Genomic DNA, 25053 nt, shown 5'->3' on the forward strand with positions numbered 1-25053 from the left:
GTTGAGGAGTTGTGCTGCGATGAATTCTCTGAATTCTGTTTCCAACGAACGTGTGGAAGCGCCGGTTTTGTTGCTGATGTAACCCAACACTACTTGAGAGTCAGTCCAGAAATATGACCCTGCATCTGTAAGATCCATTCCTTCCTTTAACACATCATTTACTGCAACTGACACAACCGCAGCAGTCAACTCTCACCGAGGAACTGTTGTTACCTTGAGTGGGGCTACTCTAGATTGTGCCATGAGCAGAGCACAATGGACGTTACCTTGTTCGTTTGTGAGCCTAAGGTATGAGCACTGGTCATATCCTCTTGTAGTAGCATCTGAGAAGTGATGAATCTCTCTCCTTGTGATTCTGCCAAACCCCACAGGCACAATACAATGAGGAACCTTGATCCTTTCCAGGTTGACAAGATCAGCCTTCCAGTGCTCCCACCTTGGCTGCAAAACATCAGGTAAGGGATCATTCCAGCCCATACCATTTCTGCTCATTTCCTGAAGAACAGCCTTTCCTTTAAGCAAGAATGGTGCAAGAAACCCTAACGGATCAAACAACGAGGCCACAGTAGATAGTATGCCTCTATGAGTTGCTGGCTGGTTCTTAAGGTTGACATGAAATCTGAAATTGTCATGTTCCACTTGCCAATAAATGCCCAAGGCTCTTTCCAAAGGCCGATCAGCAAGGGAAAGGTCAACTGCTTCGATGTCTACAGCACACTCAGAGGGTGGAATGCTGTGCCTTGTCGTTGGACACAAACTTATGCAGCCTTAAACCTCCTAGTCCACAAAGCTGACGAGACTCTCGAGCCAACTGGATATCCTTCTCTGTGCTTTCCACGCTGGAAACTCCATCATCCATGTAGAAATCACGCATAATGAATTGTGAGCCCTGGGGGTACAAATGCTCACTTTCTCTTGAGAGATGCTTTAGCCCATAGTTAGCACATCCGGGGGATGATGATGCACCAAACAGATGTACTCTCATGCTGAAGGTTTGAGGCTGTGAGTTGAAATCTTTGTTTCCCCACCATAGAAATCGCAAGTAGCTGTGATCTGCTTTGCTGACGTGGAACTGATGGAATTTCCTCTCAATATCACACATCAGGGCTACAGGGTACTGTCTGAAGCGCAAAAGAATGCCAGTTAGACTGTTCATCAGGTCAGTTCCTGTAAGTAGATGGTCATTTAAGCTGGTTCCCTTGTATTTGGCAGAGCAGTCAAAAAGCACATGGAATTTTCCTAGCTTCTTTGCATGATGTACTCCGTAGTGAGGGATGTACCACTTTTCTCCTTCCTTTCCTTCATCAGAGACATGTTCTGCATCACCATTTCCTATCACCTCTTCCATGAACTTCGTGTAATGTTCTTTATACTCCTTGTCCTTCACTAATCTCCGTTTGAGGTGTTGAAGTCTCATGACAGCAAGAAGCTTATTATCTAAAAGATAAGGTCTCTGCTTGAAGGGAAGGGACATTTCCAAGTGACTGTCTTTGTTCATTTTGATGTTTTTGCTTAGTTTATTCAAGAACATTATGTCCTCTTGAGACACAGCCTTTGTGTTTTGATCGGTATCTTTGAAATATGACTCCAACACTTTGATGACATCTGCAGGCGTTACAGAGGGAAACTCCTTAATTGATACTCTGTGACACATGCTGACTCCACTTTGTAACTCATGGTGCATCAGTGTAGGACCCACAATACGCCAGTCACACTGGCACTATCATTGAGGTGTTAGCAGATATACATCCAGATTCTACACTCAAAGATGTTGTCACAACTTTCTTGTTTGCATTGTCTCGGCTTTGAACAGGGGAGGACTTCACCTTTCTGAAGCTGTCATCGTGTAAGCAGGTCGGATGTCTACCCTTGCAAGTATTACATGTATGTCTGTAACGGCAGTCCGTGGTGCTGTGACCAAGCTTCAAACAGCCATAGCACAGCTTAGTGTCCTTGATGAACTGTCTGTGCTCTTCAAGTGACTTTGCCAAGAATTTAGAGCAACCATGAATTTGATCTTCACTGTTTGACAAAGCAAGCATGGTTTTGTGACTTTACTAATAGGTCTCAAGTTCACATATTTGGTGACAATCTTCGTATGGAAGACACTGGCTTTGTTCTTACTAACCTTGGGGTTATAGGTGGGTTGCAGGCTACCTCTGCCTCAACTGACATGAAGGCAGCAAAGTCATGGAAGGTTGGGAAATCTTGAGTCTCACTCAGCATTTGTGTAGTTTGACAATTCTAATGGGCGGCTGCCCAGTCAGGCAGTTTGCTGATGAGTTTCCTGTTCTCTTCACAGTCATTCAGTATCTCCAGTCCCTTCACATGAGGCATAGCGTCTTGACATGCATTCAGGAAATCTGAGAAATTTCTGAGTCCTTTAGCATCCTTGGACTGGATTCTGGGCCAGTTTGCAAGTTTTTCTTGAAATGCTCTTTGTATAATGAATGGCTGTCCATAAAGATCCTGAGGTCTTTTCCATGCATCCTTTTAGGCTTCCTCGTCATTTCTGTAAAAGATGCCTTACAGAGTTTTACGAGCAGCACTCGTGACATACTTCTTCAAGTAATATAACATAGCTGCTAGGGAGATATGCCTTCTGTCGATAAGTGATTGGAATGATGCTCTCCACTCAATAAAATGAATGGGGTCACCACTGAAGACTGTGCGCTCTGGCATAGGAAGTCTGTTTAGCATTATGCTGTCTTGGACGGCCTGTGCAAGGTAAGACACATCAGCATTGGGAGGTGGCAATGATGCTCTGTCATTGGATGTTGGTCTAATTGATGATGGATACTCAGGTTCTTGTATAGGGGTGCTTATAGGCCACTGCAGCTTATCATCCTGGTGAGCAAAATGAATGATTTCTTCCTTGTCATACACTTCTAGTCGCGCTCTGGCTGCTCTTACCTTCTTTTCCGTTTGTACTCTTTCCAGCCCACTTCTTTGAGCATCAAGTTCTTTGCTTCTCTTCTAGAAGTTGTATTTTTTTTCTTTGATTGTTTTCCTCCATTGCCGCTTCATATTCTGCTTCCTTTGCGGCAAGCTCTGCGGCTGCCTCTATGCGTTTAGCCATCAGCATGGAGTCAGTGAAGGTTAACTGGGTGTACTCAGCTTAGAGCTGATACGTGAGACTGTAGAACCATAGATGGAGTGAGCATAATCTCGGTCAAGCAATTCGCGGAGATGCCCCTTTACTCTTTCACCGCCGAAGTCTCCGTCGACACCTGAGATCCTCTCATAAGCAATCATCACAATGTCCTTCGTCACAGCATCACACACATCAATCTGTCTTCTTATATCAGTGGGTGGAGTGACACAACTTTGAATCCTTGAGTATGCATTCATTACATTGTCTCTTTCTCTTTCCAGTGTGTCTACTGTTGCAAGTTGACTCTCAGGAATGTCTGATTTCAGCTGCTCTCTTGCCTTTCGAGTCTCAGCTTTCCATCGCGCATATATGTGCATAAGTCTTCTCTCTGACCTTTGTGACTCCTCCTTTTGGTATGCAAGCTTCTTTTCTGTTGGAATTCATTTGCGTTTGGAGCGACGTGCTTCATCTATCTCATACCCTGTATCTCTGCTTTGAGAAGGTAAGATTTTTGATGCTTCCGTTTCCTTCACAGGAGTGCACAACTCGGTTCCTTGTTCTGTCATTATTTACATCAGCAAATGGAATCTTTGGAAACAAGCTCTTACTGTAGCAGCCCAGTTGGAGAAATAAAGGATTGAGCTCACTAACTGAAGTTGTACTGTCTTTCTATCTTCATTTATTGTCCTTATTAACTCACAACACCGTAAGAACTAGAACAGATAAACAATATTGGGATTCGTTAAAAATTCTCATTCATATAAATGAAACAATTGACTATTTAACAACAAAATTATGGAAATAATACTAACATTTATCACAACAATATAAAATTACATAAATAAAGCAAACACATATTAAAGAATCATAAAGTAAGACATGCTATATTATATATATATATATATATATATATATATATATATATATATATATAGTACAGTACAACTTCAGTTAGTGAGCTCAATCCTTTATTTCTCCAACTGGGCTGCTACAGTAAGAGCTTGTTTCCAAAGATTCCATTTGCTGATGTAAATAATGACAGAACAAGGAACCGAGTTGTGCACTCCTGTGAAGGTCAGGAGTAAATATACATGCATAAATATACATGACTACCTTGTTCTCCCTTTCAACCAGGTGCCAAACAACAAAAACAAAAATACAAAAATACTACAAAAATAACACAACAAACAGTGACTGGATGCCTAAATTCGCTTGAGAGTGTCCTTAATTATGTAATTCAGCTCCGTGACTCCGTAACCCATCTCCATCTACGCACAATCTCTAGGTGCGAACTCTGGGCACTTCCGGCAAGCTATAAGAAAATAACTCAAAGAGTGCAAAGTAACGTTCTAAAATAAAATAAATACATAACTAATATTAAGAAAAATGTAGAATTACGATAAATAATATTAAAATAATATATTAAACTCCAAAACTAACTCAAATAACTGAGGGTTATTTACAGTTAGTGCCCAACAACCGACATTTATCCTATACTCATAAATGTAGGCATAAAAAAAGGTTACTTAGGCCTACAGAATTTTGTGTTTAAAATATTTTTATTTATTGTTTTATGTATTACTGCATTCTTATTTTTCATTTTGGTAGATCCATAAATTACAAATTGTTGGTTAAGGGCATTATATTTATGTCATGTAAGAAGGGCTGAGACGAATGCATGTGCAGTTAGGCATTTTATTTGAATGGCAGGCAAAATACACAAACTAGGGAAAAGTACAGGATCGAGAACCAGAGAACCACACCACAGACCGAAAAGGCCCGGTACAGACAGGCGGGTAAACCCTGAGCAATACTTCATACTGAACAAAGAAACACAAAGGTTTAAGTATACAAACTGTATAATCAAGGGGCAAACTGAAAGCAGGTGAGAGTAATCAGGGAACACGAGGGAGACAACCAATGACAGGATACGGGTGGAAACAAGACATGAATCAAAACAAAACACACGTGGCAACGTGAACAAACACGTGACCTCACGGGAGAATGCGCAGCAATGCTGAGAGTCTCTGTGGAGGAACACTCGAGGAAATACGTCACAGTTTATATAAATTAAATTATAAATTAATGAAAAATGAAATGTTTTCCATGTATCAAGTCATTCTTCTCAGTCTGCATACACATATTTCAGACACTGGCAAATAGTTTTTTTGTTTGTTTGTTTTGGTTTGTTTTGTTTTTAATAAATCCATTCTGTCTCAATATTTCAATTATCTGTGCAAAAGCCTGGCCTTTGTACAGTATGTGCTATGTTAAAACAAACAAAAAATTATTTGTATGAATTATTTGTATTATAATAAGAATATAATAAATTAAACATGCATTCATTTCAATAACACACACACACATATACAGTCAGGTCCATAAGTGTTTGGACAGTGACACAATTTTTATAATTTTTCCTAGGTACACCACCACAATGGATTTGAAATGAAGCAATCAAGATATGAAATATTGCATTAACCGTTTAGAAATTACAGCCATTTTGGAGTCCCTCCATTTTCACAGTCTCAAAAGTAATTGGACAATTGACTAATAAGCAGTTTCATGGCCAGGTGTGGTCTGTTTCCTCCTCATTTCATGACAAATTAAAGAAATAAAAGGTCTGGAGTTGATTCCAAGTGTTGAATTTGCATTTGGTAGCTGTTCATGGGAAGTCCAGTCCAAAGATGTGTTGACGCAAGTGAAAGAGGCCATCATTAGGCTAAAAAAAACAAAACAGACCTATCAGACAGACAGGATAAACTTTAGGAGTAGCCAAATCAACAGTTTGGTACATTGCTCAGCAACACCAAAAGGCCTGGAAAACCACAGAAGACAACTAAAGTGGAGGATCGCAGAATTCTTTCCTTGGTGAAGAAAAGCCCCTTCACAGCACCCGAGTCCCTTTCCCAAGTCAAGAACATTCTGAAGGAGGTAGGCGTCTTGTCAAAACCTTTTCAAAGTCTACAATCAAGAGATGCCTTCATGAATGTAAATACAGAGAGTTTACCTCAAGATGCAAACCACTGGTAACACTCAAGAACAGTAAGGCCAGATTAGACTTTGCTAAAAAAAAAAAAAAAAAAAAAAACTCTAAAAAAGCCTGACCAGTTCTGATGCAAGATTAACTTGTACCAGAATGATGGGAAGTGAAGAGTATGAAGAAGGAAAGGAAGGGCTCATGATCCAAAGCTTACCACCTCATCTGTCAAACCTGTGGAGGAAGTATTATGGCATGGGCATGTATGACTGCCAATGGAACTGGATCACTGGTGTTTGTTGATGATGTGACTGCTGATAGAAGTAGCAGGATGAATTCTGAAGTGTATAGAGTTGTACTTTCTGCTCAGTCAAATGCTGTAAAACTGATAGAACAGCACTTGACAGTACAGATGGATAATGACCCAAAACATACAGCAAAAGCAACCCAAGAGCTTCTAAAGGCAAAGAAATGGAATGTTCTTAAATGGCCGAGTCAGTCAACTGACCTCAACCCAACTGATGCTTTTTACTTACTGAAGACAGACCTGAAGGCAGAAAGACCCACAAACAAGCAGCAACTGAAGGCGGCTGCATTAAAGGCCTGGCAAAGCATCTCAAGGGAGGAAACTCAGCATTCGGTGATGCCCATGGGTTCCAGATTTCAGGCAGTCATTGACTGCAAAGGACTTGCATCCAAGTATTAAAAATAATCCTAATATTTAAGATTGTTAGTTAGAAAATGGATAATGCAATATTTTTGTAAAATCCCTTGAATTAAAGCTGGAAGTCTATGGCTCCGTCACATCTTTATTGCTTAATTTCAAATCCATCGTGGTGGTGTACAGAGGCAAAATTACAAAAATTGTGCCACTGTCCAAATACCTGACTGTGTATGTATATGTATATGTATATATATGTATATATATATATATATATATATATATATATATATATATATATATATATATATATATATATATATATATATGTGTGTGTGTGTGTGTGTGTGTGTGTGTGCTATTCAAATTGAAAACCCTGTATTGCTGTATGTTTCATCAGGGTTCATTCTGATATGTGTAAAGTGGAAAAAAGCCAATCAGGGTTAAAAATTTTGGGGAAAAAAAGCACAATAAATATATATAATATAAACAAAGTATGAAAAATTTTGGAAGACATTTTGCTAAAAAGTGTTAATTTCCCCTATGTATGGAGACTTTTGGGACACCCTGTAGAATAAAATGTTTATGTGAAATGCATTGTCCTTAACATATGGCCTGCGGCTAAGAATGACTAAGAGCCGTCTCATAACTTCCCCCAACATACCTACACACACTCAGATACACACAGTACTTCGTAGGAATTTTAGTGACGTTGTAGGGATCACTATAAATATAGTGCCGCCCCGCAGCTCGCGCATAAAGCAGCGCACAGTGCAGCAGTGAGACAGAAGCGCAGCGTCCAGCCGCACATCCACACCGCAAACACGCAAACATGGGTGAGTTTACAAACTTCCTTTGAATCTTTTGAAAGGTAAGAATTGAAAGAATTTTTACAGACTATGGCACGACATGAAAAACTAATTAGACTCTGCTTGTTATTTAAATTATCTTACATTTATGTTAATCTTAAATCAGCTTTATTCTTAATTTCGTCTTAAACCTAAAATGTTGTATGAACTTTATTTTAGAGTAAGCATGCTCCATGCCGCTGGACTGCCGGAGTCCAGCACAGTTCACTAATTTTCCTGCTTAAGACACCCATTAAGCTGGTAATTATCTTTCTGGTGTCTTTGCGCAGGGAAATACGCATCCAGGCCCTGCACAACTAAATCTGGGCTCCCATGTTTTAGGCTCTGCTACAAAGGAATTTCAGCTGCTAATAATTCCCAGGAGAACGTGTTGCTTTTAATAGGAACATCCAAATAATGCTTTGAGCAGAGCGCATCATGCCTTACTCGCAGTTCTGCTGTACATGAATGCTGCACTATGAGTAACGTGGAAGTAACAGGCTGTCTGTTAACCTTAAACTGTAAAAATGATCCAAATATAAAATATTTTCCAAAATCCGACACCAGACAAAAAGCTATGACTTGGATTTCTTGTATTTTGTTGATTTTTAGTAATAAACATATAACACTAAGTAATAAACCTCACCTCCTATGTCAAGAACTATATAACTTTAGTGGTAGTAAGTGCTTTCAAGTGATGTTAAAGTCAAGGAGTGATTGCACAACATTGTTAATGGAGGGGTCATGACTAGGTGTGTGCAATCAAGGAGTGATTGCACAACACTGTTAATGGAGTGGCCATGACTAAGAGTGATTGCACAGTATTGTTAATGGAGTGGCTGTTAACAGTGGCCACAGACTTTATGGTTAAATGTAAAATATGGTTACATGGTTTGTTAAACAGCAGATAATAAAAGTCAAGAGGCTTTTTGTCAGAGGTGTCATGCTACAATGCTGATGGACCACAATACTACAGAGTTTAGCATTTTACCTCTTTTAACACACATATTCAACTCATTTACCAAGGACTACATGGGCTGAATTTGGTGCACTAAGGACCAGAGACACCAGTGCCTTTAGCTTCACCATTTAAGCTGTTTTCAACATGTAGACTAGAGCAAAGAGCTTCAGTATGATAATTAATATTAAAGCCTGTCCACTAAATGGCTAAATTAAGTTCTGCAGCTGACTGCAATTTTTAACGTGTCATAATTAGAGATTATTTTGGCACCCATGGTTAAAAAAAACCTTGAAGTACTTATGAACTGGGTGGGGAGAGTAAAGTGGATGACCATACAGAGACCCATTCTGTATTGATACCTACATTCAGCAAACAGCACTAAGCTAAACCCAAATGGAAAACTACAGCAATGCTGTTTTTAAAAACTTTTTCAAAGGCAGTAAATGACAGTCTTTGAATGTAACTTTGTTTTTTTTCTCTAGGAATTAAACAAATCATTATCCCAATATCCCCTTGAGTAGCATATTCATTCACTGAATCACTTGACATCTGTGTGTGTGCGTGTGTGTGAGTGTGTGTGTGCCTGCACAAAGGAAAGTGTTGCCTTTCGCTAGATGACGCATTACACCTCTGTTTTATCTCAGATTTGTCCACAATGACACATACCGTTTTGCAATCAAGCATCTCTGTGTCTATTTCTGTAAACTAGGATGACAAGCAACACCTGATACACACATGCCCACACACACACACACACACACACACACACACGCTCCCACAAACACCCACATCTATAATAAGAATCACAAAAATATAATAATCTATAACAATATTAAATGAATATGACTTTTCATAGGCAGAAAGCATCAAACAACACAATGTTTTTCCACTTTCATCCAGGCCTGGTTTAAAGACATCCAGATGTCAATCCTAATAAGGCAGTTTTACTGCTTCATAGCTTAAGGAAGTAGACAGTATGTACACAAGATAATTAATGGGCTTAAATATCCTTGGAATGTTTGTGTGCATACTACTTCCTTAAGAACACACATAATGAGCTTGTTTGATAGGCTGCTGCAGATATTTTCCAAAAAAACCCCGATAAAACACTTGTTAGCATGTTTGCCCCGCATTGCCGGGGTTGGGGGTTCCAATCCCACCTCCGTCCTGTGTTCTCCCCATGCTTCGGGGGTTTCCTCTGGGTGCTCCGGTTTCCTTCCCCAGTCCAAAAACATGCATACATGTAGGCTGATTGGCATTTCCAAATTGTCTGTAGTGTGTGAATGGGTATGTGCGATTGTGCCCTGCGATGGGTTGTCCAGAGTTCCCTGGGATAGGCTCCAGGCTCCCCATGACCCTGTGTAGGATAAGCGGTACAGAAAATGGATGGATGGATATTTTCCCCTCTAGAGTCATTGGAACAAAAACTGGAAATCGGGAAACAGGAAAGGGAAAGTCTTCAGTGGCTCAATTGTCTTTTCACTCCTCTATTCCCTTGAGAGAAGGAAAGGAAGAATTAACACACCACACCACCCAGTACTTCTTATATCATTTCTCCCTGCACTAAAACCCTATCCTCATTCCATATGCTCTTAAACTATGTGAGATATGATTCAAACACAGGTCAAGAAACAGTATCTTTGAAATGTTGAAAATGAACAGCATAAAACCAGCTGACAATCTGCTGTATACATTTGCAGAGTATAATGCATGTTCTGCATATGCTGCGGCTTCAGTGCACATTCTCAATGATTTTAATATATGATTTATTGCAGTGGATTAGTAAGTTCACATTTTTGCTCCCTAGCCTGATTTTTTCCCCTCACTTTTCATTCATTCTTCCTTGTTCATTTCCAACTCCTCAGCTCTTGACATTGATACTTGGGACCTTGCATATGAATTCAATAACACAAGCCACCGCACAGAGCTGAATGGCACCGATCGCCTGATAGTGAGGAGAGGACAGCCATTCACCATCAACCTCAAACTTCGCTCAGGCTCCTACGAGCCTGGAGTCCATCAGCTCCACATCATAGCAGAGACAGGTACTATCTCTTAAATGCTGCTAGACCAGGGAGTGGGATTTTGTTGGAGATGTACTGTTTGCTCCAAGCACAGTTATGACATGTTACCTTGTTTAAATCAAATACTGAACAGAGACTAAATAAGGCCACTGTATAAAACTAATGTTCAAACATTACTGTTGGCCCTATTCCACCAAGCTCCACTTCAGATAAATGATTCAAGTGTTGTCAGTGAGACTGTAAGACAGACCTAATGATATCAGGCAGGAGAAAGAAGGGAAAAGAGAAAACTAAACTAAAAAATGGAAACAGATGAATAACAAGAGAATATGTCTACACATGAAAGAAGTATTTATAAATTCAAGTAGAAAGAAAAGCATGTATTTTTGTGTGCTTGTGTAACTTTTTTATTGCTACCATAGTCTGAGATATTATAATATATAATAAATTAACTACTTTATAAAGAGATGCTCAGTTTTATCCATAAAGACCAGTGTGGCTGCAGAGTTTAATTCTAACCAAGCAGAAAGCCCACCTGATCCCACTTTACTCGTTTGGTCTCAGTCTTCAAACGACTTCAAAATTGAAATCATGTGTACCTCTTGCTTGGTTGGAAAGAAAACCTGCAGCCACTTTGGCTCTTTGTGGATATGACGACAGCCCTGATGTAACCTATTTTACTACATTTTATTCTGTGTGCAATATAATAACCAGAGGTGACCAGCTCCAGTCCTCGAGTCTCTGCTCTCATTCAACTCACCATCTTATTCAACTCACCAATGAATTACCATCTCCAGTAGCAGGGAAATCAACAAACTATGCTGAATTCCAGCCTTCCAGGACCGGAACTGTGCACCCCTGGTCTAAAATAATTATTAAAGACACATTCATGTAACTAATGTAAAAAAAAAAAAAAAAAAATTGAAGGTTTCCTACTTCAGAAATTTAAAATGTGGTTTCTGTGAAGTTGTGAAGTAGAATGTCCAAGAGTGCTTGTTATAAATTTATTATTTAAGTTTTAAGTTTTATATAATTTATATAGCCTGAGTTTGCTTTACAAAAGGGTACAAACATGTAACAGTGCATGGAGGAGGACTTCCCTAATAAGAGAAAATAGGAGGGTAAAGGTGGTGAAAGTGTTGAAGAGTTTCTCTTCCTCTTGTTAGGGTATTTTGTTTCCTATGCCACAGCAAGTATAGATTAAATATTAGTCAGATGTAATTAGTAAAATAGTTTATTTATAGATATGACTAGAAGAATACAGAGAAGCAATCAAATTCATAATTAATGAGATGAGTGTCAAATTACTAAGAGGTTATAACAGCCAGTCTGAAACTTCCAGTATTTTCTGTTGAGAAATGAAGAAGCTGCTCAGTTGCAACACAGGAAACAATGAAAGCATCTGGTCAGAGATAGCAGCATTATCAGGGAAGAACTGTATATAGGGTGAATGCATATTTAGATCCATGCAAAAAAGTATGGTTTTCTTATTCTGCCACCAGTTTGATGTATGCAGTGGGATTGACTGTTATGCCTAAATCTCTTCTTATTAGTTATTCTGGGATTGTTCACACCTGATTTGGTGATTGGTTTCTTAGGTGTTTTGTGATAATGAGCAGCCATGAAAGATGATTATCTCTAGCAAAACTTTTGTCCTAATCCTGATTGTATTTTACTGATTTACATATACAGTAACTATTTAGATCTCACTTCACAACAACATCACAAGCTATAACAGCATCATAACATTGCATAAAATGAATATCCCATGTGCATATAGAAAAGAACAAGAGATTCTCTCCTGCTCCAACTTAAAAGGAACAATTTCCTGGAACGTTTCCCAGTTACAGAAATTCCAATGTGTGTGTTTGTGCATGAGACACAAGGCCTGGGTCATACATCCTGAATTCCCAGAGACTCCCAGCATTTATTTTAGTAATTATGCACACACTCCTGCTTAAGGTATTTGTTTAGGAATTATGGAGAAATTTAGATTTTGCTTAGTATTGCTTGTTTCTATTTTTAGTGAAAGATTTCTTCAAAATGAGGACTGTTGTGTGACCATTAGTAATTAAAAAATGCTTCTGATAGGTACAGAATTTGGCAATAATTTGCAATTCTGAATATGCTGGTTTACTTTTTGTTAGTTTTGTGAGTCCTTGATAGTTTTGATCTTCATATCAATGTTTATAAATGTCTTTCTATGAATGTCTAAAGGGCCAGATCCTGTGGAGCAGTATGGTACCAAGGCTGCTTTTGGTCTGAGTGATGATATTGATGATACACAGTGGAGCGCTGCAGTAACCAGTCCACCTGGGGACATTGTCTCCTTGTCCATCTGTGCTGCCCCTGATGCACCAATCGGCCACTACACTGTGACTCTGGATGGCAGGATTCAGTTTAAAATGATACTACTGTTCAACCCCTGGTGCCCCCGTGAGTGAAACACGAAACAAAAGCAGCATCAATTTATTTTTATACTCTATCAGCAGGCCACATACAAACCCCTAAACACTCAAAATAACACACATTACATGTTCAGTCTCTATTAAAGCTATCTGATGTTTCCCTCAGGTTCATGAACAATGGTGTGTTTGGTTTATTTGCTGTACAGGAGATGCAGTGTACATGAACAGTGAGGAGAATCTGAAAGAATATGTTTTGGCTCAGGATGGGATCATCTTCAGGGGCAATGCCAAATATCCCATCCCTTCAGCATGGTTTTTTGGCCAGGTGCTGACACACACACACACACACATACACACAGTTTATGTAAGTTATTATCTATCACCTCCTTCTACATATACTACAAATGTTGGACGTAAGCCAAAAACAACTCTCACTCTACCTCCTTAAAAAGATATGGCTTACAACCTAAAAAGAGATATGACTTAGAGACTGAAAAAATGCAGAGAAAGGACATAATGGTACAGGAAATTTTTAGGGGCGCCAACATTGATAAGAGAAATCATTAGTAATAAGGCAGTGCTGTGTCAATGCTCTAGGGTACGAGCTTTGATCCTGAGCCCACATATTTCACACGTTCTCCCCATGTCTGTTTCGGTTTCCTGTATATGCTCTGGTTTCCCCCAACCTCCCCCAAAGTGCACATATGTATCATGTGTTTTGGATTTTGTAAGAGGTTTTAGGTATAGTACATACAAATTAAACTAAAAAAAAAAAAAAAATGTATAAACAGTCTTAGGAAGGTGTTGGGCCACCACAAGCCACCAGATCTTTGCAGATTCTATAATTCTCTGGAAGTGTACTGGTGGGATGAGCCCCATTCTTCCAAAAGATATTCCTTGGTGTTTTATTGATGATAATGGAGGACCCTGTCTAATACTGGTCCAAAATCACCCATAGGTGCTGATCTGCCCCACAGCAAAACAAGGCCACCAGAGTTTTGTTTGATTTGTCATCTGCCTGTATATGTAGCATTTTTGCAACTCCATACAAAGCCTGGGTTAGGGTCAAGGCTTGCATGATACAATTAGTGTTAATGTGAAAAAAAGCAAATGTTTGCATGACTGAAATCTCATGGGATTTCTAAAACTCTTAGTAGGCAAACAGAGCAGATGATGAATGTTGGCACACTTGTCACATTGCTATTTCAGTAACAAACCTTCCTAAATAGGGTAATAATACTGGCTAGTTTTTGCTTTTCTGTAATTATTAGTTTGAAGAAGGCATTCTGGATGTGTGTCTACGAATTCTGGATGTGAACCCTAAACACAAGAGGAATGCTGGGAAAGATTGTTCTGGTCGCAGAAACCCTATTTACGTCTCTCGAGTGCTTAGTGCTATGGTGAGAATTACAATTCCACAACTTTGCTCATTATGCTACACATGCATTTAAATAACTTTTGAAGACATTCTGCAATGCCTATATGCATCCACACTCACACACAAACACACACTCGCAGGTGAACAGTAATGACAGAGATAATGGGGTACTGGAAGGCTGCTGGAAGCAAACTTTTGAAGGTGGAGTCAGTCCCATGTCATGGAGAGGGAGTGTGGAGATTCTCAAGACTTGGAACTCCACTTCTTGTCTGCCTGTCCGCTATGGCCAGTGCTGGGTGTTTGCTGCTGTTGCCTGCACTGGTAAGAAAATGTGTGTTTTCCCCATATTCGTAGCAGTTAGATAAACCTGAGAATGGACTGACTTAATTCAATTTGGCATTAAGATGTGCATTACAGCAGTTATTATGGCAGAATAATTAACAAGGCATCAATAATAGCACATTAAAAGCATTGGTAATGGATTTCACTTATCTGCATGAATAAATAAGCCAAGTGTCTTGGACATTTGTCCTCAGTGTCTCGAGCGCTGGGTATCCCCTGCAGAGTGGTAACTAACTACCTCTCAGCCCATGACACCAACAGCAACCTGGTGATTGAGCGCTATGTGGATGAAAATGGCCAGCTGCTGAACACCACCAAAGACATGATCTGGTAACAACAGATCACTTCTTCTTCTGTAATAGTCAACCCAACAGCATTTATGTCAGTATTGTAATACATCCATATGTGCAGCGTTAGCCTGATATTTTTTGAGTTTTTTTTTTAAAAAACTGTATTATTGTTGCTGTTGTTGTTCTCATCAGGGTTGATGTCCCCATAGCCAAAAATACGTAAGTATGGAAGTACCACTGAGGTGCAGGACTGCGTTAAACATAACAGTGCGGAGTTTAGACTTTATTTGCTTTGAAACTGGAGCCAGTGTAATTGTTGGGGTATGGGTGTAACATGTGCTGAATGCTTGGTATAAGTAAGCAGCTGAATTTTGAATTTTCTGAATTTTCTCCCCTATTGTCAAAAGTGAATTATTTGTGTGGGCTTTAGGACTATTCATATTCAGACATATATAAATGCAAATGTGTATGCTTGTGAATAGCCCTATTCATATGAATGTTGTTCTTCCCTTGAATTACTCACACACATGAAAGCCTACCTATTGAGAAAGCCTTGACTTTTGGGCAACAGTGACTAAGCAGGTATTTATAGAAAAGGGAGGTGTATTTAATGAACAAATCATCCTATTTGTGCTGTGTTTATAAATGTTTCTGTATTAAAAACATTCAGCTGTCATTTGCATTTGGTCAGGAATTTGCTCACAAATGAGGTCAATAAAATCTGACATGACTTTCAGTGTGCAAGACTCAGGTAAAGTTTACAGTAAGGTTTGCAATTTACTGTAAATGTAAAACAGTCTAGTACACACAGTAATCTGTAAAGAGTAAAAGATGTTTTCATATATAAGGTAATACTTTTGGATTATAAATTGCTCTGGATAAATGTCTCTGCTAAATTAAATGTAAATGTAAGGTGGGTGTTTTTGAATACAAGTGAGTTTTTTCTTGTAGGAACTACCATTGCTGGGTGGAGAGCTGGATAGCTCGTCCTGATCTGAAAGCAGGCTTTGATGGCTGGCAAGCCAGTGACCCCACACCCCAGGAGAAGAGCGAGGGTATGGACACAATTTTCCTTTCATATCTATTTTATAGACTATAGTATATATAGACACAGTATATTATGCAGACTAACATACATTATATATATATATATATATATATATATATATATATATATATATATATATATATATATATATATATATATATATATATATATAATAATATTGTAATGCATTGTAAAAACTGAGTAAAATCTTATCCATTTCTTTCCAACTCCATTAGGAGTGTATTGCTGTGGGCCAGTCCCAGTGCAAGCCATAAAGGATGGAGAACTCATGTGTAAGTATGATGCTCCTTTTGTGTTCTCGGAGGTAAATGCAGATGTGGAGACCTTCCTGAAGTACAAAGACGGCAGCACAAGAAAGATCATCAGTACTACTGAGGTTGGCCAGAAAATCAGCACTAAGAGTGTTGGAAGTGACAAGCGAGAGGACATTACACACCTTTACAAGTACCCAGAAGGTAATGTATATCCACCCCTATCCCCTTGTGTTCACCATTCACACTTCTACCACAATTTGTGCAATCATTAAGCGAAGTGAACACCAACATTAAAGCCCCAAATTACTAAAATATATCTGACATTGTTTTAACTTTGTATTTGTTAGGATGCGAAATGTACAAACAGATCCTGTAACAGCTGTAGAATATTGCATTTCCTACACTGTTAGAAAAAAGCGCCTCAAGCGTTCTTTGGATAGGTACAGCTTTTTAGTTTCCTGGGCTGTTACTTTTAATCGTCTAGAGAAACTCTTTCTTGTAGAACCTCAAAAGTGTTCCCACAGAGGGACAAACTGAAGAAACCTTAGGGTTGTAGATTTACTGTTTTTATTGAGAGTGTAATGACATCCCTGACATTTGACCTGCTTTAATGTTCTCCTGACACAGGCACTGCTGAGGAACGAGAGGCATTTAAAAAAGCCAACCATCAAAACAAACTTCTGAAACAGCCAGTCAACACCGGCCTCCATGTCACCATCAAGGTCAGCACGGAGATGAAGAAGGGCTGTGACTTTGATGTCTTTGCCTTGGTTACCAACCAGACGTCAGAGTTAAAGAAGTGTCGTCTGGTGTTTGCTTCCTGTGCCATTTCTTATGATGGAGCCATTGGGCAGGAATGTGGCTTTAAAGACCTGCTCAATGTTGAGTTACAACCTGGAGGAGGTGTGTGTGTGTGTGTGTGTGTGTGTGTTAGTGTGTGCTTGCACAAAGGAAAGCGTTGCCTTTGGCTAGATTACACATGTGTTTATATGTGGTGTCGTGGTGGTTTGTCACTGTATGCAGTTGATACACGCGTATATGTGTGTGTTCTAGAGCGGAAGGTCCCACTGAGGCTGAACTACAGTAAATACTGCAATGCAATAACCCAGGACAACCTGATCCACTTGGATGCTCTACTGATAGACAACAGCACCAGGGAAGGCATTCTGGCTATGCGCACTATTGTCCTTGAAAACCCAGAGATCAAGATAAAGGTACAGGCATGCTGCCATGACAACTTCTCATGAAAGAAAAACAAGAGGCTGGTGACAGCTCTGTTTACAGCTGCTTTATAACATAATGATAGTACCACATTAAATCTAACTAAAAATTTTTCAAAAGTATAATGTGTTACTCAGTAATAAATAAAAATTTTTAATTGCTGGCAAATTGCTGTGGCATAAGAGGAATAAAACGTTACCTAAAACACTACCACAATGCAAAAATCTAGGTATAGGTGCAAGATTATACAGCATGTGACATACAAATGTAGAAAAAATAAATCAACAAATAACAAGTGCCAAATAAGGAATAAAACATGTCAACAGACAATAAAATGCCAATAAATTAATCACTGAAACGGTTTCTTGTTGCCACTGTGAATTGGAAAAGTCCTCTATTATTCTCCTTAAAACACCACAGCAATTTTATGATACTTTTAACTCTTTATAGCTACATTTAATGTGGTGGAACATTTGTGAGACAAGTTAATTCCAGTTATCACTTACATTGTAGGGGGTGTAAACTGTCACCAACCTCTCTTTTTCCCTCCCTCTTGATAATCAATTATTTGTTAATCAAAAAAAAAATTTAAAAAAAAGAGAGAGAAACCAGAAAGTACGTTGTCCTGAAGACTTGCCTATGGTGGAAAACCTACTGACTGCTACATGATGCTGATGCCAGAGACTCCTTCCATAATGTTAAATAAACATCTCCTTACGAAAAACCTCAACAAATCAACCATTAGGTTTTTTTTTTCTTTGTTAAATAACAATGTGATATTTACTAAAAAGGTATGTGGAGCAGTCATTGTGCTTTCAATGACAGTAATCGGATGTAAAAATTCAACAGCACTGCGATATAAAACTATAGTAAATTACAATAACTTGTACTGAACACTTACTTATCATATTATGTGCATGACATTGTGCCTTAGATCCTGGGAGAACCCAAAGAGAACCGTCAGCTGGCTGCAGAAGTTACGGTGCAGAACACACTGCCAGAGCCTTTACATGCATGCTGCTTCAGCATTGAGGGAGCCAACCTCACTGGAGGCAAGACCATCACTGAGAGGTGTGTTACATTAAGCAGACCTTGTCTACATTAATGGCTTTGTACATGAATTATTTCACACATGAGCTGCAGTCTGAGGTATTAAAACATGCAGCACAATAACCAGTGGTTTATAAAATATGAAGCCTTGCGTATTTTTTTCCATAAACAGACCAGAAATAATTACTCGGATAAAGTGGCATGTAAAAGCAAGCAAAATCACTTAAAACACTCTGAATGGATATAAAACTAAAATAATTAGCAACAGAGTTACCACAAAACACTTGGCTTTAATAAATCAAGGATGGCTGCAGACGAAGCAGACAACACCAATTTTCCCTTAGACCATACTAGTTTAAGGTTTGCTTGCCAGTATTAAACTCTGGCCCAGCAGCATTTGTTTAGTAACCCCTAAAATATTTGAATTGCTGCTAATTTGCTAATCTAGTTCAATGATGGATGATGTGGGGCTAAATAATAAGAGACAAGAAAAATGTTTGCAGCTGAAGTTTGATAAGAAAAATGATGTGCATAGTACAATCCAAAATGGCTTGCTAAATACTACAAGGCTCATGATACTGTAAAGTACAGTAATATAAAAGCTTAGTGAGTGGATCAAGGAACAGCTGCAGTACAAAGAACTAAAGATCTTATAATGTGATTCATGTTGACCATATGCTGGTCTCCTGGTACATCAAACACTTGATGGCAGATCTTTATCTCCGGGCAGGAAATTAACACTAGATTGTTGAAGGTTCTGTTTTGTAAACAGTGTCATTTAACTGCTTGCTTATACTAAACTCCATGCCCAATATGTAACAGCTATATATTCAAATATAGTATATATTTTAATGGCATGTTTTGAATTTTTTTTTCAAAATATCTACTGATTTCCCTTCTTACAGCCTGACAAACACTTTGCCTGAACAGCTGATAAAATGACCTGGATGCACTGGACTGTCTCCCTTATACTAAACTTAATGTCCAGTATCTAACATTTAAATAGCATTAAAATTGATGCTGTAATCAGTTGCGATGGGGCATGAGTGTGATATCTAATTAGTTTTTATATTTTTCAGTGTTTCAACCAGTATTGAACCTGGACAAGAAGCCAAGGTCAAAATCTACTTTACACCCACCCATTACGGCTTGCGCAAACTGCTGGTGGATTTTAACAGTGACAAACTTGGTCCCATAAAAGGGTTCAGGAATGTTATCATCGGCAAATAAAGGCTCTTGATCCCTCCAAACTTGCTTCAGTGAAAACCAAATGAAAGAATGTTTCAAGCCTAATGTGTCATTTCTGGGCAAATGCTTAACTTTGTGTTTGGGGGAAAAAAAAAAGTTTGCACCAAAAGCATTTTGGTTAGCTGTATCAAGCCAAGATACATTTCCATTTTAATCAGTATTTAAATCCCAACCAGGTTTGTTTTGAATTACATGAGGCAGTCTTTTAAATACTTGAAGAAATAATGGATGTTTTGGAAGTCTTTAAAAAATTTGTTGTTACAGTTTACTTGTCATAAATCAGTCCTTGTCCCTGACACACATCTTTGTCACTGCGACAAATGTTTAATTTGTAATCAAGGCTTTTTGTTTCTTATATGTTCTTACAAAAGTAAGTGCCCTATCTACATACTTTGGAGTATAAAGCAGATTGAATAATGAAGGCTGAGAAAATTCTCTTATTCCCCAGATGTTTTCGTGTGTCCTACTTGGCTAACTCAGCATGACATCAGTGAACTATATGGCCTATATATCTTTTATATTATTTTTTCATATGTCTATGCTGCAATGATTCTATAAACATGTTGCTATCATATAACATATAATCCCATAACTAAGTGCCTTATTCTGCAGCTTTAAATCCAGCATTATGCTTGAAGCTCTCTTTGTTCCTGACTGTAAAAGTGGGTAGGTTTATATAAGGAGGCCCAGTGCTAAAATGTGACAGTAGAACAGTATATACAAAAGATAGTATTCTAAAGTTTTCAATAAAAATGCTTACATCTCAGTTAATGTGAATCTTTTATAGTATTGTTTAATGCATGTATTTTTCTATGAAGCAGTTACTCTCCATTAAAGTCTTATATCACTGAGAAATGTGCTTTTAATCACAGCTTATTGAATTACACCTTAAATTTAATTACATACATGAACACAATAATTTTTTTTAAAACTTTAAATTATTTTCCAAACAGTACACCTTTAAGATAGCAGCATACCTCATTTCTCATTCATCAGCTGTTCTCCAGACTAAAATAAAACAGATTATCTCAAAAATAAATATTTGTGGAAAATACTCGAGTAATTGAACTTTGTTACTATGCTTATTTTGGTGTATTTATACATTACTTGAGTATTATTGAAATTTAAGTACTCTTTTTTAAGTACACTTACTTGATTTCATTTCCAAGGGAAAAAATGTACTTTTTACTCCCTACATTGTTATTTAGACCTTCAAAGTACTCTTTACAAATTCTGAAGGTCTCTTCTTCTCTCATCTTTTCTGTGACTGTATGCTACACATTAATTGAATGGGCACAGTTTAGCATCTAATCATTACAATGTAGCATCCAATCTAGTTCATCAATGTGGAAAATAATCTCTCAAGAATCATGCCAATTGTCAGTGTCCATGGCCTTCTCATGCTCCACAGTATAGTTAATGCTATAGCTATCCATGTGCATTTAAAGATGGATAAGCCAGTGGACTGTAGTGTGGAACTTGAGGATAAACGTTCCTGGCCCTACCTCGGTAAAATGTTTCACTATGCTGGAGTAAGCAAAGACTTGTATAAAATGAGGCATCTCCTTTGCCACAGCTAAAAGCTATGAACTCCATTTAATTTGAAAAAGCATGTTGAGGTAAGTGTTGCAAATTTGCTAACATTATCTGGCCATATTTAACTTAGCTTGTTTTCTTTGCTAATGCCAAGTTAGACTAGCACTGATTCCAGTAGCTAACATAATTGGCAAGGCAGCAAGTCAAATTCTAGCTAATGGTAAATATTGCAAACTTACAGATACAGAATGGTGACATATTTGTTTTAAAAATCTAACAGTTTTAGATAAGAAATAAACGTTTATATGGAAACATGACATTAACTTAATTTCATCAGTTAAATCCCACTTACTTTTTAATTTTCGAGTACAATTATAAGTAGCAACTTGTTTACTTACAATTGAGTACATTTTTTGGCTGTATATTTAATCAAATAAGATTTTGAAACATTATCTATACTATACATTATCACTTAAGTACAGTATACTTTCTCAATACTTTGTCCATCCACTCTTGCTTGTTGTAGTTACTTATTATCATATGGGAGCAATGATTGGAAATGTAAGTTATAATAACACAATTCATTGATAATATTTTATCTCTTAATACAACATTTTTGTTGTCCCTAAAACTAATAGTGACTAAAAGTCTTAAAACTGATTTTTAGTGAAGAATTCTGGGCAACTTTATCTAGTGGGAGACAACCCATAGAACAACAGTGACTCATTTTACCATCTAACAGAAAGGGAAATAAACAGTTGGCCTTGTCAGTGCATATTTGGGCTTTTAATGCTGATGGACCTAAACAGGTAGGCGTACACATGTTTTGGGTATTGACACGCAAACATAGTGCATGGTAGATTTTAATGTAATTTGGGGATGCATGCTTTCTGGTAAGGAGGGTGACAGATTCTGGGATAGTAAAAGCAATGGTTTAAAAAAAAGTTGTTTTTCAGTTAATATTCAGCTGTTTTGATAGATTTTTATCCAATCTATTAGATTAAATTTAGTAGCAACAACAATTCCTTGAGAAAGAAAGGAACAATAAAAAAAAGAAACTCGCTTTTTAGTAATATTTAAGTAAATCTGACAATTCTTTGAGTTTAAATGAAAGGATAATCCATTATTTCTCAGAGCTTTCAAGATTATTCTCCTCCTTTTACACTCAGCCATTGCAAAGCTGTCATGTTTGCAATTAAGCATGCAGGCCAAAGGGATCTTTGGACAAGCTGTAAGGATGTCAGAGATGGAACCTTAAAAACAGCTATTTAAACCTCAGTAATGCAAAACCAAGAGTGCAAGTCTCATCAAGTCCTCATTCTTTTCGCTGCATTTAGCTTGAACCTTTTTGCCTGTCATATCATGAGGTGAAGAAGCTGTAAGCACATTGGAATTTTGGCTGCAGCTCCTGAAAGCCAAAAGGTCAAATTCAAACTGAAACCTGGAACAATAGCCAAAGGGACTGATATCTGACTACAACGTTGGGGTCATAAGTTTACATACGCCTTGCAGAATCCGGAAAATATTAATAATTTAAAAAAATAAGCGGGATAGTAAAAAAAATTGCATTTCGTTTTTTATTTAGTACTGCCCTGAATAAGCTATTTCACATAGCAGATGTTAACATATAGTCCACAAGACAAAACAATAATTGAATTTACACAAATTGAACCAGTTCAAAAGTTTACATATGCTTGATTCTTAATACTGTGTGTTGTCACCTAGATGATCAACGACTGTTTTTATGTTTTTGTTTTTTTTTTATGATAATTGTCCATGAGTCCATTGTTTTTTTCCTGAGCAGTTTAACTGCACACTGTTCTTCAGAAAAATCCTCCAGGTCCTACACATTCTTTGGTTTTTCAGCTTCTGCATATTTGACCCCTTTCTAACAGTGGCTATATGATGTTGAGATCCATCTTTTCACACTGAGGACAACTGAGGGACTCCTACACAGCTATTACAAAAGGTGCAAACATTCACTCATGGTCAAGAAGGCAACACACTACATTAAGAGCCAGGGGGACATAAACTTTTGAACAGTATGATCGGCGTATATTGTTATTTTGTTTAGACTTTTGTAATAGTTGTGTACGAGTCCCTCAGTTGTCCTACTGTAAGTGTGAAAAGATTTATCTCAAAATCATATAGCCACTGTTGGAAGACCAAATAATGTACAGTACCTGGATTTTTCTGAAGAACAGTGGACAGTTTAACTACTCAGGACAAATAAGGGTTTCATGAACATCACAAGACATGAAAACAGTCATTGACCATCCAGGTAACAACACACAGTATTAAGAATCAAGCATATGTAAACTTTTGAACTGTTTCATTTGTGTAAATTCAGTTATTGTTGTGTCTTTTGGACTATATGTAAACATAAGCTTTATAAAATTGCTTATTCAGGGTAGTACTAAATAAAAAACAAATTGCAATTTTTATGATCCCTCTTTTTTTCAATTATTAACATTTTGCAGACTCTGCAAGGCTTAAAGTGTAAACTTAGGGGTAAACTTATGACCCCAACTGTATCCTGACAAGGTTCCAAGAGCCTTTTGAGGAAAAACAGACCCATAACATCACAGACCACCCATATTTTACTGTGGGGATTAGGTTCTTTCTTTATAACCATCCTTCTTTTTTACAAGAAATCCACCTTCCAATCTTATGCAAATCTCCAACCAAATCTTGATCCTTGAAGACATTTTGCCTCTCTAATCAGCTTCCTGTACAAGGGGACAAAATATACTTGCATCCTGTTCCAGGCAGGTTCATTACAGCTAATGTTGTTTTAAATTTATTAAGTTGTTCTAACAGTGGATATTTTCAGGCATGTAGCTATTTTTATAGCCATTACCTGATGTATGAATTTCAACACACTATTGTCTCATTTCATTTGTTTAATTCCTTAATCTTCTCAATGTTGATGAATGACTAAGGGAATTTGGAATCTGTATCACTTCATATTTAAATGCTGTAAGTCATAGGTGACTGCTTAAGAGTTCTTACTCTTAAGCAGTCACCTAAGTCAGGTGAAGTTAGAAAAAGTCAAATATAAACAGTAAATATAAGAATTTCTAGTAGAAGGTCATAAGAATTTCAGTGTCCTCAACAGCTTCAGGGTAATAGCTTCAGTTGTGTCCTCAGGGCTACTGTCTGTGTGTAATTTCTGTGCATGCTTTCCCCATGTCTAAGCAAGTTTCCCCTGTTTTCTCTGTTTTCCCCTGAACTCCCAAAAACATGCCAGTAGATGAACTGGCTACTCTAATCTACCCTTATGTATGAGTGCATATGCTTAAGAAATGAAAACATTCCTACTGCCATTTAAATCTCATCTTCCTTTTGGACACAGATACAAGCTTATATGCAGAGAGCTGTTCACATTCAAGCATGAAGGCCTCCTGAGGGTGGATGACTAATCATTACTCTGGCTTTTAAAATCATTGAGCCTGGTTACAACCTTATTGTAATTATGCTTTTATATGTTGCCTAACACCTAATTTTATACCAAAAATTGCTGAACAATTAGCCTATAAACACTGTCATATTTGAACAGCTACAGGCAGTGGTGTTGCAATCCTTTAAAATGTAGGCGCTCACTTCTGTCAGTTAATTTAAGTGTCTGAGCCCAAAACAGCTACCATGACTATATACAGTATTTTGTCAGGTCAGTACACCACCATGCA

General features: G+C 37.8%; 1 protein-coding gene across 2 annotated transcripts; it reads left to right on the plus strand.

Annotated features, from left to right (window-relative positions):
• Window positions 1–7460: 7460 nt before the first annotated feature.
• On the plus strand, window positions 7461–20594 carry tgm2b (transglutaminase 2b). Of its 2 annotated transcripts, XM_026920903.3 has the most exons (13): window positions 7461–7571; window positions 10410–10589; window positions 12786–13004; window positions 13183–13301; window positions 14248–14376; window positions 14495–14675; window positions 14891–15026; window positions 15938–16041; window positions 16271–16510; window positions 16937–17212; window positions 17363–17523; window positions 18465–18601; window positions 19660–20594. In XM_026920903.3, the coding sequence occupies exons 1-13, from the start codon at window positions 7568–7570 to the stop codon at window positions 19808–19810; spliced, it is 2037 nt and encodes a 678-aa protein (XP_026776704.1). In that variant the 5' UTR covers window positions 7461–7567; the 3' UTR covers window positions 19811–20594. The 2 variants fall into 2 exon arrangements, with proteins under 2 accessions (XP_026776704.1, XP_026776712.1); XM_026920911.3 differs by lacking the exons at window positions 7461–7571; window positions 10410–10589 and having other exon boundaries at window positions 12776–13004.
• The last annotated feature ends 4459 nt before the right edge of the window (window positions 20595–25053 follow it).

This window comes from Pangasianodon hypophthalmus, chromosome 2 (genome assembly GCF_027358585.1).
Source record: "Pangasianodon hypophthalmus isolate fPanHyp1 chromosome 2, fPanHyp1.pri, whole genome shotgun sequence".
NCBI classification, from domain to species: Eukaryota; Metazoa; Chordata; class Actinopteri; order Siluriformes; family Pangasiidae; genus Pangasianodon; species Pangasianodon hypophthalmus.